General features: G+C 48.3%; 1 protein-coding gene across 1 annotated transcript; it reads right to left on the minus strand.

Moving 5' to 3' along the window:
• Positions 1-559: 559 nt before the first annotated feature.
• Positions 560-4174, minus strand: LOC147582400 (antimicrobial peptide NK-lysin-like). Its single transcript, XM_086700664.1, has 5 exons — positions 4108-4174; positions 3473-3576; positions 2910-2993; positions 1597-1765; positions 560-694 (listed from the first exon to the last, which is right to left on the minus strand). The coding sequence occupies exons 1-5, from the start codon at positions 4157-4159 to the stop codon at positions 687-689; spliced, it is 417 nt and encodes a 138-aa protein (XP_086556790.1). The 5' UTR covers positions 4160-4174; the 3' UTR covers positions 560-686.
• Between the last annotated feature and the right edge of the window lie 13754 nt (positions 4175-17928).

Consider the following 17928-nt stretch of genomic DNA (forward strand, 5'->3'; position numbering starts at 1 on the left):
ATGACAACAGAGATGTTCTGATGGACGTCAGGACTCTGGTGATACAACCATATATGCCTGAAGCTATATAGGGACTGCTTAACCATTTGAGCCAATAAATAGCTTATGCATTAGAGCCAGAATGAGCTAAATCTTCTGTTGCTTACAACCAAAAGAATCCTAAATATTATACTTCCCCCAAAAGAAGATTCCCTGCACAGAGAAGCAAAGGGTGGGATTCTGTCCCCAGTGACAAAGCACACTCTTACCTCCACCCTGCTGCCCTTCCACCTGGTCTGAGAGTTTCTGGGGGTACATCCACTGTGTACCCCAGGCTCTCAGAGGACTGTGTGTCTCTCTAGTGACTGTTCATAAGTACTTCACGACTGTATGTGTAAGAGATGCTAAGGCTCATTAACACTAAATCTCTAGCTTCTGGAACAGAGTGTGGGACAAACAATAAACATTGATTGAACAAATGCATGAGTCACCCAAGCATGCCTCCGAGCCCCTCCCCTCAAGTCCACCAAGGAAAACAAGCTGTGGCTAAAAGCTTGCATGACATTTATTCTCCCTCAGGGGAAGGCAATGAGAAGTTAGCTGAGAGACACCGGAGGGTCGGCTCTGGATCTGGGAGGGCAGAAGCAGGTGGTGGTTGTGGAAGACTCTGTGCTTCTCCCCAGGGTGGCGTCAGAGACCCCAGAGGCTCAGAGACCTGGAGTGGAGACAAGAGCAGAGAAGTGGGCAGGGGTGTGTGTTGTCCGGGAGATATGGGGACTAGAGCCACCTGTCCCGACAGAGCACACCTGGAGTCACATCCTGGAACCCAGTCAGGGGTTTGTGTGGGTTGTGGGGCTTCAGAGATGAAAACCGCAGACTCTGACCGCAGGAAATGGTGGGAACCTCAAAATATGAGGTGACCCCCGATCTGCCGGCATCAAGTCCCACAGCCTCAGTCAGGGCTACACGAGCTGCCAGAGCCAATCAAGGGCCCTTCCTGGCCCCTGTGCTGCAGCCGTGGCCTGATCTGCGGGCACAGCTGAGCAGCCCTGGAGGGAGAGACTGAGAGCCCTCCCTGCCAGCGGGGTTCCTGAGCTCAGCTCTCAGGTCCCTAGTGTCCTGGGCAAAGATGTGACCTGTCTCTCTGATGCCCAGGGATCCCATACTAGGCCGGGGGATGGGAGTTCAATCAGGGCTCTGATGTCTTTGAATATCCCAGTCTGAGGCCGCTTGCTTGGTCTTAACCTCTTTACACGTAATCATTTCATTCAATCCTCGTTGAAAATCAGAAATCCGGATTCCTATCCCTTCACAAGGAAGGAAACTCAAGCTCACAGAGGTTGAGCTACTTGCTCAAGTCCACAGCTGACCGGAGATGGGGACCTGATGGCACCCCAGGATGGCCTGGAGTATTTCTCAACCGGTTCCAGCTGCAGCCCACCTACCCATCTTCTCCCCTCTTTCCACACAGTGGTGGGGGTAACATCTCACTGCAGGGAAGCTTGGTGGGATGTGTATGACAGCTGGATTTCTGTGGGTCGAAACCGTATTGTACATATGTGGGGACATGATGTGGGCCCTCCAGGAATGAGTCCCTGCTGTCACCTCTGCACTCACCTTTTTCAGGTTTGCACAACCTGAGTTTCACACAGATTTCCTCGGGGCTGTTCCCATTTATGATACCCTGGGTGATCTTTTCAAGAAATGTATTGATTATATTCTTGCAAATATCATCCAGTGGATATAGCGGCCTGCACACCAGGGACGCAACCTGTTTGATGGCTTCCTGCAGTAACAGCACCATAGGAAGACAGAGAATTCAGGTGAGCTCGGCCCCGGACTGCCACCCCCTGCAGACCCCAGCAGCTCTAGGCCCTGGGCATGAACAAGATCATGGTGGGAGGAGGGCCTGGTGCCAAGCGGCCACGGAGCAGAGGCTAGAGAGGCAGGGATCAGAACTCATGCCCAGGCACCAAGGCCCTGGCCCAAGCCTGGCCAGGAGGGGCTCTTGAGAGAAGGACAGTTGACCCTGTAGTGTCCCAGTCCCCTGTACATCATTATCCTGCCCCCCTGCCTTCTGTGTGGAGAACAGCGCCCACGGCTCCTAGACCCACAGGAAGGGTTCTGCCTGCCAAGCTTCCTGGGTCCCAGCCTGACGGGGCTCGTGCACAGGGCTGTGTGACGAAGGTTAGGAAAAGAAAGCACTTGGAGTCTTGGCACATTCCACTTGGACGTATGTTCTCCCACCATCCAGTGGAGAAGGATAAAGCTGAGTTCTCAGGGCTGAGGGTGGGCCCTGCAGTGCCAGGGAGCTGAGCAGGATCAGGGAACAAAGCAGAGGGAGGGAGGGAGGGAGGGAGGGGAAGCAGGGCTTCTTGGTAGTAACACATCCCTTGTTCAGCAGGTGCTCAGGGCCAGGCATGGAGCTAAGCTCGTCCACCCCTCAGCTCCTTTAAAGGGCTTCGATAACTTACAAGGGGCGATTATGATCCATCCCACTAAACAGAAAAGAATACTGAGGCTCAGAAAGCATTAAGGGCTTGGCCAAGCCATGCTGCTAGGAATTGGGAGATCTGGGGCATATCAGTCTAGCCCAGGCCACCATGGAACCAATCTCACAAAATTCGTCCCTGGACACACGTGGAGGGGCCAAAGGGGAAAGATTCCTACCTGCTCTACGAACAAATTTCCTTTGACAATGGGACGGAAACCACGCACGCTCCTCTTCCTACTTTCACACTCACAGAGCTTCATGATTTCAAGGGATTCTCTGAAGTCAGTCCCAGATACCAGGGGGCCCACAGATCCCCTGCTGAGAAGCCCTGGCCCAACCAGGGATCAGCCCCTTCCTCAGTGTCACCCCTAGTCCTACAAGCCCCACTCATGCCCTAGACCGCCCTGCAAATGGCTCCCCAAATCACAAGCCTCACCTGTGTGATATTATGTCCCAAGACTTTTCTCAGACCTTGGATTGTCTTCTTACAAATATTGCATGTGATAGCCAGCTGGTCACCCTGTCAGAAAACAATGCGTGGGGATAGTGTCTCAGACACCCCAACAGCCCTTGGCAAGGACCCAGGAGGAGCTCTCTGGTGTCTCCTAGGCCAGCAGGATCATCTAGATTCTCTCTGTGCTTTCAGGCCTGACGCAGGCTGGCTGGTCCCTGCCCACCTTCCTGCTAGTCTTGGTGGGGCTGACACACCCCAGACCCTGCCCCACACCCACAGCACCTCACCCAGAGCAGCCCCTGACCCAGTTCTCTACTCTGGTCAGAACCCAGGGGACCCTCCTGGGGAGAGCTCAGCCAGACCCAGGTAGCCCCCCGACCTTTGCCACGGGCACAATGGTGCACAAAACCAGCATCTTCAGCCCACAGCCCTGCCTCCCCTCCCCTCTGCCCAGCAGAGATGTGCAGCCCTGCCTGCTGCTCCCAGGGAGGAGACAATGTGTGAAGGGGTGGTTATGGGAAGTGAGCAAGGAACCAGCCACCAACCTGGGGGGACTCCAGGACCAAGCTCTCTAAGAACTGCTTTTCCTGACTCAAGTCAGCGGTCATCAAGTCATTGTCCTCAGGGTTCAAACCAGAAAAGGTCAGCCCTGGGGAAGAAACACCATCAGCACCCCTTCACAAGTGGAAGGAGACAGATCTCCTGGCTGGTGGGAGCCCAGGAGGTAGCTAGAAAACAGGCCAGGAGCAGGGATCTGTGAGGAATCCAGGAGGCCTGTCCTTGCGCTCCGCCCTGGAGCTGCTCGGACCCAGTCTCTGTGCAACAGACTCTGAATTCTTTCTGGAAAACAGGAGAAGATTATCTGCCCCCACCCCCGCCCCCCCACCAACATCATCCAATGACCTCTTTTCTCTCTTTGTCTCTGTTTTTCTGTACTCTCTCTCTCTCTCTCTCTCTCTCTCTCTCTCTCTCACACACACACACACACACACACACACACACACGGATTTGGAGCTGCTCTAAGAGAACACTACCCTCATCTCCTTTCAGAGGTCGTTCTTTCTCTCTTGCCTTCCCCCAGGAGTTCAAATCTGGTGGCCCAGCCCAACCCAGTCTCCAGACTGTCCCTACTCTCTGCTAAGAAGTAGCTGCCAGGATGTGCATGGGGGAATGTCCTTACCCGGGTTGGCCAGGAGCATTGAGGCAAGGAGCAGGAGGGCCCAGGAGGTCATGGTGGGGCAGCTGCTGAAGCACCCTTCACACCCCGCTTTATGTGGCTGGCCGCCTCGCAATCTGACCTTGCCAGGTCCTGCTCCTCTTATAGGCCTTGTCCCCGTGTCACTGGCTTTACCACAAACACAGACACCAGTTTGTGGAGAAGTGGGGGGAGGAGTGCTTCCTCAGAGACTCCACGCTGTCTTCCACCTCCCCCGCCACACACACACACACACACACACACACACACACACTGCTAGAGCTTTCCCAGTGAGTAGGGGTGCTGGAGGGCACCAGCTACCATGATGCCCCCCCACCCCCTGCCCTCAGATGAGTTAGTGGACAGAGCAATCCCTGCACCTGAGGGCTCAGGTAGGCCCTTGGCCCTGGAGCTTCCCACGCCTTCCCCCTTCCCTCCCCTCCTCTCCCAGGGGTCTATGCTGGTGTCCCTCCACCAGCCACCTCCTGTATCCCTGCTCTCCCCCAACCATTTCAGCCAATGGAGCACCACCAGACCCCGCCACATATAGAGACAGGTCCCACAGTATAGATGCAAACAGCTCCTCCCAGCCCTGCTCTCGGGCTTGGTGATCCCCGGGCATGGGCACCACAGACACCCTGGGTCCCCGGCCCCTCACCAGCCTCCTGGCCACCATCACGGAGGCAGGCTTTTCCCTCAGAGCCAGGTTCAGCCCAGCCGTCCCTCACCTGGTCCATAGGGAGAGACAACAGCCCGTGCGAAGGAAGTCAGCCCCAGGCAGGGATCTAGTCCCAGTGCCCCGGGTCTGACCCCTCATCTGTGCCATGAAGGTCACTGGCCTCATCTGCAATGAAAATACAGGCTGCGCAGGTCACATCCACTATCAGATAGAAAATAAGTCACCGTTTAGTGTAAGTGTGTCCCAAAGATTGCATGGAATACACTCACACTGAAATGTGTTTGCTGTTTACCTGACACTCGCATTAAACTCGGCATCCCACCTTTTGTCTGGCAACCTTCCCCCACCTCCTTCGCGGCTCAGAGGAGGAAACTGGGTGCGGAGAGCAGGGGCCCTGACCTCAGCCACATGGCCGGCTGGGGTCCTGCTTGGACTAGAACCTTCCCCCACCTCCAGCTGCTGAGACGGCACAGGCACGCAGCCAGGACGAGCTGCCAAGGCTCCCTCAGCACCTCCCAGCCCCCTGTCCCCCTTCAGTATCTGCTCGGACCACTCCACGCCTTCCACCTGCCCGGGAATCCCATCATGGGCTAGTGCCGAGCCTCAGCCTGGCCTTCTTTGCTGAAGTATTCTATTTTCCTGAGCCCATCCAGAGCCCTGCTCTCCGCTCAGCTTCTGCCTAGAAGGAAAGAGGGTGGGGTCCAGGCAAGCAGGCCTCCGACAAGCTGGGGGCACCTTGAGCGACATACTCCACCTCCTGGAGCCTCAGTTCCCTTACCTGTGAAATGGGTGTAGTGTCACCTGTTCACAGGGCCCCAGTGGTGTGTGTGTGTGTGTGTGTGTGTGCGTGTGCATGTGCGTGTGAGGAAGCTTCACAGCCTGCGATGTGCCAAGCAGAAGAAATCTGGTATCCTGGGTCAGCATTCCCCAACATGACTTCTATAAGGGTTACTCCTGTGGGAGGTGAGCGGGTGCTGTGGAGGGGGAGTGGGGATGGGGTTCCCGTCATCCAGAGTAAATGACAGACACACTTTCACACAGTAGTGTGTGTTACCTTGTTATTAGATTCAGAAATAAAAGAAGGGACATTTTGACCTTACAGAGAGGAGAGTGGGTATACTATGAACAGTTATATGTTATTAAATTGGACCACATCCCTGTAAAGATACAAACTATTGAAACAGACTGAAAAGAATGGGCAGAGGGAATAGATGTATAATAAGTAAAGACATGGAATGAGTCATGCAAACACCACCCACAAACAAACATCCAGGTCAGATATCTTTACAGATGAATTCTACCAAACATTAGAAGAATTAGTATGAATTCTTCCCAAACTCTTCCAAGAAATAGGAAAGGATGCCCTGATGCCAAACCAGAAAAAGGCAACACAGGAAAAGTACAGACCAATATCTCCCCTGACTATGGATGCCATAACCCTCTTCAAAATCCTGGCAAGCTGAATCCAGTAACATATAAAAACAATTCTGTACCAGACCAACCAGAATTTATTCAGGAATGCAAAGTGATTTAACACCCCAAAATCAGTTATGTAATTCACTGTACCAACAGAACCCAAATAAAAGCCGCATGATCCTGGGGTGCTTGGGCGGCTCAGTTGGTTAAGCATCCGACTTGGGCCTAGGTCATGATCTCGTGGTCCCTGACTTCGAGCCTCTCATGGGCCTTTCTGCTGTCAACACAGAGCCCCCTTCGGATCTTCTGTCTCCTGCTCTCTGCCCTTCCCCCACTCACGTGCTCATGTGCTGGCACGTGCACGCACGTGCTCTCTCTCTCTCTCTCTCTCTCCAAAAATAAACAAACTTAAAAACAAACCACATGATCCTCTCAACGGACACAGAAACACCATTTGAAAAAACTCAGTATCTCTTCTTGTTAAAACACTCACTAAGAATAGAAGGGAAAGTCTGCAACCTGATAGGTGGCATCTATGAAATTCCCCGAGCTGACATCAGACTCTGTGAAGAAAGACTAAATACCTTCCCCCAAAGACCAGGAACAAGACAGGATGTCTGCTCTCCAGACATCTATTCGGTATTGCACTGACGATTCTAGCCAGGAGAACTAAGCAAAAACATGAAGGAAAAAAAAAACATTTTGATTAGCAAGGAAGATGTACAGCTCTCTATTTACAGATAACATCTCCTCCACACAGAAAATACTTAAAAATCCCCAAAATGAATTAAACTGAGATGTGTTTAGATGCCATAGACCTGCATTTTCCAATGATTCAGACTGTCCAACGGTAGATTTACTAGATGAAAATTACTCCGTGGCTGGAATGAGGCCTCTAACTGTATTTTATGTGAGTTGATTAACCTGATTTGGAGGTTGTTTGTGTAATTATTGTAAAATCCCTGCAAAGAGCATGCTAACAGGCTGCCCTTAAAAATCCTCATAACCTTTGCACTCGTGTGACTAACCAAATATGTGGACCACTTTTGAGAAACTGCCGTTCTGCTAACCAATTTCCGCAAGACCCTATGAAGACAGTGCTCATAAAAGGGAATTTAAATGTCTTCAAACAGTGGTGCTGGGGAAACTGGACAGCCCCATGCAGAAGAATGAAGGTAGACCTGATGTTCCACCATATGCAAAAGAGTCACTAGAAAAGGATCAAACACCTACATGTAAGACCCAAAACTATAAAATCGCTAGAAAAAAACATAAGGGGAACGCTGCATGACTTCCGACTTGGTGGTGAATTCTCAGATATGACACCAAGAAATGCAACAATATGGACAAATAGCATTGCATGAAGCTTAAAAACTTTGTGCATGAAACAGCACAGTTGACAAAGAAAAGGGCAATTTATGGAATACATAAAAATGTTTGCAAATCATTAATAACGGAGTAATACCCAGAAAGTACAAAGAAATGTTAAAATTCACAAATAAACAGCAAATAATTTTAAAAAGGCAAAAGAGGGGCCCCTGGTGGCTCGGTCGGTTAAGCGTCCGACTTCAGCTTAGATCATGACCTCACGGTTTGTGGGTTTGAGCCCCACGTTGGGGGGGGTTGCTGTGCAGACGCTGGACCTGCTTCAGATTCTACGTCTCCCTCTCTCTCTCTGTCTCTCCCCTGCTCACACTCTGTCTCTCAAAAATAAATAAACGTTATAAAAAAAAATAAGCTCAAAAGACTTTGAATACACACTCTCCCTACAAAATATAGAAATGGCTAACAAGCATATGAAAAGATGCTCCCCACATCAATAATCGTCAGGGAAATGCAAGGCAAAGCCACAAGGAGATAGCACCCCACCCATGAAGACGGCCCTTATCCAAAAAAAGAAAATATCAAGTGTTGGTAAAGATGTGGAGAAAGTGTGCACCGTTGTAAAACTGTAAGACCGTTACGCAAAGCAATATGGTGGTTCCTCAAATATATATAAATACACACACACACACACACACACACACACGTTATTTCACCTTAAAAACAAAAAACAAAAACTCATGTCGAATGCCACGCCAAAGATGAACTTTGGGGACATCACGCTAAGTGAAATAAGGCAATTACAAAAAGACAAATCTCTGATTCCATTTGTACGAGGTGTCTAAAGTAGTCAAATTAAAGGAAATATAAAATAGAAATATGTGGACCCCTTTTGAGAAACTGTAGTTTTCTCAGGCTTTAAGACGGGGGCGAAGGAAAGTTGTGGCTTCACAATCAGTCTGGAGTTCGAGTTTTGTAAGACGAAAAAGATCTGGATGTCCGTGTCACAACAATGTGAATATACTCAACACTGCTGCGTGTACGTTACCACATTGCTAAGATGGTAAATTCTGTTATGAGTTTCTTACAGCAATGAAAAAATAGCGTTCCTGATAGAAGGAGGTGGTTCACGTTGCACACAAGCGCTTCGGCTTGAGATAACCACCAACCTCCCTGTGCATTAGAACTTCCTTCTGCATCCTTCCCACCTCATCACACAGGAGGCCACAGGACAGGCTCTCAGGCAATGCCAGTTAATAAAATGAATAATTGTTGCTGCTTCTACACACAGAGGGGAGTTAGGGTGCTAGGTAAATTTAATGTGCTATTACTAGTCGTTTGTAGTTTGGCAGGTGCTTGAGGTAAGTGTCTTTCTTTCGTTTGTTTCCTATTCTGACACCAGGGTGTGACACACAGTAGGGACTTGTCCCGAGCTCTGAGGGAAGCCACTGGAAAGTGAGGAGATGTGGTTGTGGTTTGGAAAGATCGTGGGGCTGCCCTATCCAGAAGGGATGGGGAAGCCAAGGCAGAAGGAAGTCTGAAGACCACCCAGAGACAGATGCAGAGCCTGGCCAGGGCGAAGGGGTCTGCACCAGGATGGGGTGCAGACAGCTGGAGATGCAGACAGCTCCTCCCAGCCCTGCTCTCAGACTTGGTGATCCCCGAGCATGGGCACCACAGACATCCTGGGTCCCCAGCCCCTCACCAGCCTCCTGGCCACCATCACGGAGGCAGGCTTTTCCCTCAGAGCCAGGTTCAGCCCAGCCGTCCCTCACCTGGTCCATAGGGAGACAACAGCCCGTGCGAAGGGAGTGAGTCCCGGACGGGGATCTAGTCCCAACTCCTCGGGTCTGACCCCTCATCTGTGCCATGAAGGTCACTGGCCTCATCTGCAATGAAAATACAGGCTGCGCAGGTCACATCCACTATCAGATAGAAAATAAGTCATTGTTAAGTGTAAGTGTGTCCAAAGATTGCATGGAATACACTCACACTGAAATGTGTTTGCTGTTTACCTGACACTCGCATTAAACTGGGCATCCCACCTTTTGTCTGGCAACCTTCCCCCACCTCCTTCGCGGCTCAGAGGAGGAAACTGGGTGCGGAGAGCAGGGGCCCTGACCTCAGCCACATGGCCGGCTGGGGTCCTGCTTGGACTAGAACCTTCCCCCACCTCCAGCTGCTGAGACGGCAGAGGCACGCAGCCAGGACGAGCTGCCAAGGCCCCCTCAGCACCTCCCAGCCCCCCGTCCCCCTTCAGTATCTGCTCGGACCACTCCACGCCTTCCACCTGCCCGGGAATCCCATCATGGGCTAGTGCCGAGCCTCAGCCTGGCCTTCTTTGCTGAAGTATTCTACTTTCCTGAGCCCATCCAGAGCCCTGCTCTCCGCTCAGCTTCTGCCTAGAAGGAAAGAGGGTGGGGTCCAGGCAAGCAGGCCTCCGACAAGCTGGGGGCACCTTGAGCGACATACTCCACCTCCTGGAGCCTCAGTTCCCTTACCTGTGAAATGGGTGTAGTGTCACCTGTTCACAGGGCCCCAGTGGTGTGTGTGTGTGTGTGTGTGGGTGAGGAAGCTTTACTGCCTGCGATGTGCCAGGTTGGCTGGGTCAGCATTCCCCAGTGTGACTTCTGGGAGGCCTCCTCCCATGGGAGGTGAGCAGGTGCTGTGGAGGGGAGTAGAGGGGTTCCTGCTCTCAAGAGTCAATGCCGGTCTAGGAAGGTGCAACAGGCTCCCTCTAAGGGAACTTCTCAGCACTTCAGCATGGTAGTATGTGTTACCCTCTTATTAGAATCAGAAATAAAAGAAGGGACATTTTGACTGACCTTACAGAGAGGATAATGTTTATACTATGAACAATTATGTTACTCTATAGGACACCTTGTACTAAAATGGACACATTTCTATAAACTACTGAAACAAACTGAAAAGAATGGAAAGTGTGAATCGTCCTATAATAAATTAGTAAAGAGGTTGAACTCATAGTTCAAAAACTACCCACAAAGAAAATCCCTGGCCAGATATCTTCACAAATGAATTCTAACATTAGAAGAAGAATTAATACTCCCCCATTGAAAATTTTCCAAAAAATAAAATATGATGCCTGGATGCCAAAACCAGAAAAAGAAAATGAAGAAAAACACCTGGCAGAACAATATTGCCTATGAATAAGGATGCATTAATCCTCTACAGAATTTTAGCAAACTGAATCCAGTAAGACATAAAAACTCTGTACTATGACCAACGAATTAGACTTTATCTGGGATACAAGGGGATTTAACATCAATTCCTATAATTCACCATATCAATACAAAAACAAACAAACAACAACACCCCAGGGGCACCTGGGTGGCTCAGTTGGTTTAGCGCCAACTTCGGCTCAGGTCATGATCTCACGGTTCATGGGTTCAATCCCCATGTTGGACTCCGCACTGAGAGCTCAGAGACGGGAGCCTGCTTCAGATTCTGTGTCTCCCTCTCTCTCTCTCTCTGCCCCTCCCCTGCTTATGCACACATTCTCTCTCTCTCTCTCTCTCTCTTTCTCAAAATAAATAAATAAAACATTTAAAAAAAATACAACAAACAAGAAAAACCATATGATCCTTTCAATGAATACAGAAACATCATTTGACAAAATTCAATATCCCTTCACATGAAAACACACTAGTGGAATAGATGAGATTTTCTGCAACATGGTACATGACATCTATAAAATTCCCCCAGCTGACATCATACTTCATGATGAAAGCCCAAATACTTTCCCCCAAAGACCAGGAAGAAAACAAGGATGTCTGCTCTTGGAACATCTATTCAATATTGCACTGACGATGTTTCCCAGGAAAATTAAGTTAGAAAATATGAAAAAAAATCCATCCAGATTAGAAAGGACGATTTACAGCTATTTCTATTAGCAGACAATATCATCCTGTACTTAGAAAATACTAAGGAATTCAACAAGAATGACAACAGAAGAAAACAGAATGTGTAGATGCCACAGATCTCCATTTTCAAAGTGATTCAGACTGTCCAACACCAAATTTTGCTGGATTAAAATTAATCTGTGGTAGGAACTAGGCCTCTAACTATATTTTATGTGAGTAAAGATGATCAATCTTAGTTGGAGACTGTTTTTGTGTAATTATTGTAAAATCTCTGTAAAAGCATGCTAACAGGCTTCACTTAAAAAGCATCATAACCTTGGAGACCCTGGGTGGCTCAGCTGGTTTAGCATCTGACTCTTAGTTTTGGCTCAGGTCACGATCTCACCATTGGTGGGATTGAGCCCCATGTCCAGCTCTGTGCTGACAGCTAAGAACCTGCTTGGGATTCTCTCTCTTTCTCTCTGCCCCTCCTCTGCATGTGCTCACTTGCTCTCTCTCGCTCTCTCGCTCTCTCTCTCTCAAAATAAATACATAAAATATCTTTAAAACTCTTTAAAAATCTTTAAAAAACAAAAAAAGCATCATAGGGCACCTGGGCACCTCAGTTGGTTAAGCATCTGACTTTGGCCCAGGTGATGATCTCACGGTTTGTGAGTTCGAGCCCCACACTGGGCTCTGTACTGACAGCTCAGAGCCTATAGCCTGCTTCTGATGATGTGTCTCCCTCTCTCTCTGCCCCTCACTCACTCATGCTCCATCTCTCTCTCTCAAAAATAAATAAACATTTTAAAAAAGTATAACCTTTCTACTCATATGGAAACCTAATATGTGGACCACTTTTGAGAAAATGCTTCCTGCTAACCATCTTCTGCAGACCATATGAAGAAAGTGCTCATAAAAGGAGTTTAAGGGGCACCTGGATAGCTCAGTCGGTTAGGCATCTGACTTCAGCTCAGGTCATGATCTCACCGCTCATGAGTTCGAGGCCCATGTCGGGCTCTGTGTTGACAGCTCAGAGCCTGGAGCCTACTTCTGATTCTGTGTCTCCCTTTCTCTCTGTCTGCCCTCTGCTCACACTCTGTCTCTCTCCCTTTCAAAAATAAATGTTAAAAAAAAATTTTTTTTTAAATAGAAATTTAAGCATCTTCAAAAAATGGTGCTGGGAAAGCCGAATAGACCCATGGAGAAGAATGAAGGTAGAATCTTACTTTCCACCGTATACAAAAGTCATGAGAAATGAATTAAAGATCTACGTTGAAGCCCACAAGTAAAAAACCCCTAAAAGAAAACATAAAAGATGCATGCCTTTGGATTTGGCAATGATTTCTTAGATATGACACCAAGAAATGCAACAAGGGCAAAATAAATAGTGTTTTGTCAACTTAAGTATTTTATGCATCAAATGGCACAATTGACTAGGTGCAAAGGCAGTTTATGGAATGGGAGAAAATATTTGCAAATCATTCTCAAATAATGAGCTAATAGCCAGAATATACAAAAAACTGTTAAAACTCAACAACGTGGAGCGCCTGGGTGGCTCAGTCGGTTGAGCGGCCAACTTCAGCTCAGGTCATGATCTCGCGGTCCGTGAGTTTGAGCCCTGCGTCGGGCTCTGTGCTGACTGCTCAGAGCCTGGAGCCTGTTTCGGATTCTGTGTCTCCCTCTCTCTGACCCTCCCCTGTTCATGCTCTGTCTCTCTCTGTCTCAAAAACAAATAAACGTTTAAAAAAAATTAAAAATAAAATAAAATAAAATAAAACTCAACAACAAACATCAAATCACTCAATTTAAAAGTGTGAAAACGACTTTGAGTAGACACCCTCCCCACAAGACACACCAATGGCTAACAAACATACAAAAAATGCTCAACATCAATAATCCTTAAGGAAATGCAAGTTGACACCACAATGAGATAGCTGTTCAAATTGCTGTTATCAAAAAATAGAAAATTACAAATGTTGGTGAAGATGTGGAGAAAGCATGCACTGTTGTAAAATTGTAAAACCGCTGTGCAAAGCAATAGGGTGGTTCCTCAAAAAATTAAAAGTAACACTACCATATGAGTCAGAAATCCCACGTGTGGTATTTAATGAAAGAATTGAAAGCAGGATCAGGAAGAGATCTGTGCATTCCCGTGTTCATAGCAGCACTATTCACAATACCCAAGAGGTGAGAGGAACCAGGTGTCCATGGACAGGTGAACGGATAGACAAAATGTGATACACACACACACACACACACACACACACACACACACCCATATATTATTCAACCTTAAAAAGAAAAAATCATGTCAAATGCCATAACATGGATGAACATTGAGGACACTAGGATAAGTGAAAAGGCGAGTCACAAAAAGACAAATACTACATGATTCCATTTATACAAGGTGTCGAGACTCGTCAAATGCATAGAATAAAAGTAGAATGGTGGTTTCCAGGCTAGGACAGAGGGAGGGAAAAGGAGAGTTGTGGCTTAATAGTAAGTATGGACTTTCAATGTTGTGATATGAAAAAGTCCCAGATGTCTGCATCACAAGAGTGTGAATATACACAACACTGCTGCTTGTACATTTAAAAATTGAGAAGATGGTAAATTCTGTTATGAGTTTCTTACAGCAATGAAAAAATAGCGTTCCTGATAGAAGGAGGTGGTTCTCGTTGCACACAAGCGCTTCGCCTTGAGATAACCACCAACCTCCCTGTGCATTAGAACTTCCTTCTGCATCCTTCTCACCTCATCACACAGGAGGCCACAGGACAGGCTCTCAGGCAATGCCAGTTAATAAAATGAATAATTGTTGCTGCTTCTACACACAGAGGGGAGTTAGGGTACTAGGTAAATTTAATGTGCTATTACTAGTCGTTTGTAGATTGGCAGGTGCTTGAGGTAAGTGTCTTTCTTTCGTTTGTTTCCTATTCTGACACCAGGGTGTGACACACAGTAGGGACTTGTCCCGAGCTCTGAGGGAAGCCACTGGAAAGTGAGGAGATGTGGTTGTGGTTTGGAAAGAGCGTGGGGCTGCCCTGTCCAGAAGGGATTGGGGAGCCAAGGCAGAAGGAAGTCTGAAGACCACCCAGAGACAGAGGCAGAGCCTGGCCAGGGCGAAGGGGTCTGCACCAGGATGGGGCAATTCCAACTTCCCAGGAGGGAGTCATTTGCTCTAGCTTGGGTCAGGGGTCGACGTGGCCTGGAAGGAGGGATGTCACATGACACAAGCTTCCTGTCCTGGGCTGTTGGGTGGGTGACAGGGGAATGGTAGAGAACTGAGAAGGGCCTGGAGGTGAGCAGGTACCCCCAGTGGAGTCTGGATTATGAAACCAGTACACTCACGCTCCCTCCTGACAGGTTACAGGAGCTGGCTTGGCCTCTGTCCTTTACTAGCTTTTATCCCTAAGAGTGAGGCCACCTTCCCAAAGCTCCCACCTTTGGAAGTCTGTGCTGATGCTCCATGTGCCTTGGACCCCTCCGCTCCCACCTCAAGACGTTCCCTGCCTGTTCCCTCGGTTCTGTCCTGCACCATGGGCCTCTCCCCTCTCCCAGGGCCATTCTCATCCCTATGTAAACACCTTAAAGGCAGACCACACCTCTAATTTCGCATGGCCTCCAGCTCTGCCCCACTTCTCTCCAACTCTTGACATGAACCCCGTCATAAACCTGTCCATGCCTGCTGACGTCACATCCTTCACTCCCCCTCCACATGGGCATGATCTCCTCCTAGCACTGAAACCCTCTAAGGTCAGCGCGGCTCAAAGCCCCCAAAAGCCAGTGGCCAGCCCTCCATCTTCTACTGTCTTGACTCCCATCAGCACTGGACGTGGTCAGCCATTCCTCGTTCCTGGGCTGTTCTGTTCTCTTGGCTCCTTGGCCCCTTGTCTGGTGTTCCTCCTGTCCCGCTGGCTCCTCCCTCCCGATCTCCTTGAGGGCTCCTCCTCCCCCCACCCCCCCACAACCAGGCCTCCACGTGTTGACTAGTCCCTTCTGTCCTCAGACAGGAATGTTATCCTTCTGCACCTTCTCCCTGTCCATCACATCCAGTTCAAGGACTTCAAATGTGGCCTTGGCCCAGACACCCTCCCCTCTTGACACCTCCACCTGCATATGGAATAGACACACTTCTTCGGGTCAAAGCAGAGCTCTTCCTTATCCTCTCCAGATCCACCTGTCCAAATGTCTTTCCCAACAGCAAATGTCTCCGCCATCCACACGTTTGCTAAGGTCAAAGTCCTACAAGTCGTTTCTTTTCTTTTAAAATCGTGTCCAATGTAGAGAAAAGCTGTAACTCTACAACAGAGAGCTCCTTTTCATCTTAACCAGATTCCCCCACTGGTAACGTTTCACTACACGTATGCGGTGTGTGTCTCATCATAGTCTGCCTGTACGTACATATTACCATTTCTTCTAAACCATTTGCAGCAGATTGCCTTCATGATGCCCCCATGACCCCCTTAATTCTTCAGGGTGCATTGCCTCACAAGAAGGACACCGTCCTACAGAAGCTAGCACGACCATCAACACCAGGACACTAACATTGGCACAACAGTATCATCGCAGACTGCAAGGAATCTCATAGATTACCCCAATCATGTCCTTTGCAGGTCTAGGTGCACAGCGGGGTCATCTGTTTACAATTACATCAAGTATCTGCTTAGTCTCCTTTGATCTGGCACACTTTCTCCATCTTTCCTTCTCTTTCATGACCTTGGCATTTTTGTAGAGTACGGGCCCGCTACTTGGAGGAAGTCAGTTTGGGTTTGTCTGAGGTTTCCTTAAGATTTGTGCATTTTGGGCAGGAGGAGCAGAAAACATTCATCACCCCTTCTGCCAGCTTTCTCCACTATCAAGTTAACTAATCATGCAATTTAGGAAATAATGCCAACACACTAAATATTTGTGGAAACATAGATTGCAATTACATCTACATTTATCATTTGGCATTCTGCAGTAAGGTAACACTTTCCCTTTCCCCTCATTTAGTAATTTATTGTTTCTATCTACCTGAATTCATGGACTCTAGTTTACACAAGGGGTGAATCTACTGTTGTTTTTATTCATTTGAATATTCCAGTGGCCCCAGATCTCACCATTGAGAGTTTCTTTCAATAGCTTTTTTTATTGTAACCTGATGGATACACTATTTCTCTTTGTGATGGCCACGTCCATTTCCCTCTCCCAATCACTGTATCTTCCCAGATTCTCATGTCCATTCTCATCCAAGTGATTGGGTGTGAAAAACCCTGACTCGGCCCCTGGGGGTGACCTGACTTGGCTCATTCTAAGCTGTGTAGCTCATGCTCTTGGAACAGAGTGATGGGTTGCAAATGAGCACCTGACCCATTCATGCCAATGAAAACAGAGATGTTCTTATGGGCCTTCTGGAAAAGAAGCTTGCATTGTCTTCCAACGAAGGTACTGCAAAGAAGCTGCCAATGAACTCTCCCTTTTGATGACGTACTGTAAAATGTAAAGCTGGGACCAATGTGGCCATGGCTGTTGCCCAGAAGAAAGGTAACCTGAGATCAATCTCACTATACACAGGTGTGAAGACATGAGAGAATTGCAGAGAAAGAGAACTGGAGCTATTGTGGCACCACTCATTTCTGGATCATTCTGTGCCTGAAACTGTCTATGGACTGCTTAATAATTTGAACGAGTAAACTACCTTTTTTATTTAAACCAGAAAGACCTTAGGGGTGCCTGGATGTCTCAATCGGCAGAGCATCTGACTTCAGCTCAGGTCATGATCTCACAGTTCATGAGTTCAAGCCCTGCATCAGACTCAGTGCTGACAGCTCAGAGCCTAGGAGTCTGCTTCAGATTCTCTGTCTCCCTCTCTCTCTGCCCCTCCCCCAATCACACTTTGTCTCTCTCTCTCTTTCTCTCTCAAAAATAAGTAAACACTAAAAAACAAAAAACAAAAAACAAAAACAGAAACGGCTTGTATGACTGTCATGAGTTCGAGCCCCACATCAGTCTCTGTGCTGACAGTGAGGAGTCTGCTTGGGATTGTATCTCTCTCCCTCTCTCCGTTCCATCACTCCACATGCATGCTTGCTCTCTCTCTTGGAATAAACAAATAAACTTAAAAAAAATGAACTTTCATTGCTTGCAATCAAAAAAATCCTAGATAATACACTTCTCCCAAAACAGCAAAAGAAGGCTCCCTGCAGAGAGAGAGAAGCAGAGTGGGTTTCTGTTCCTTATGACCAAGAACACTATTACTTACAACCCTGCTACTCTTCCTCATGGTCTGAGAGCTTCTGGGGGTACATCCACTGTGTACCCCAGGCTCTCAGAGGACTGTGTGTCTCTCTAGTGACTGTTCATAAGTACTTCACGACTGTATGTGTAAGAGCTGCTAAGGTTGACTTGTTCACCACTAAATCCCTAGCCTCTGGAACAGAGTATGGGACACACAATAACCATTGATAGAACGAACGCATGAGTCACCCAAGCATGCCTCCGAGCCCCTCCCCTCAAGTCCACCAAAGGAAAACAAGCTGTGGC

Source organism: Puma concolor, chromosome A3 (assembly GCF_028749965.1).
Source record: "Puma concolor isolate L17-30 chromosome A3, mPumCon1.1.hap2, whole genome shotgun sequence".
Taxonomy (NCBI): domain Eukaryota; kingdom Metazoa; phylum Chordata; class Mammalia; order Carnivora; family Felidae; genus Puma; species Puma concolor.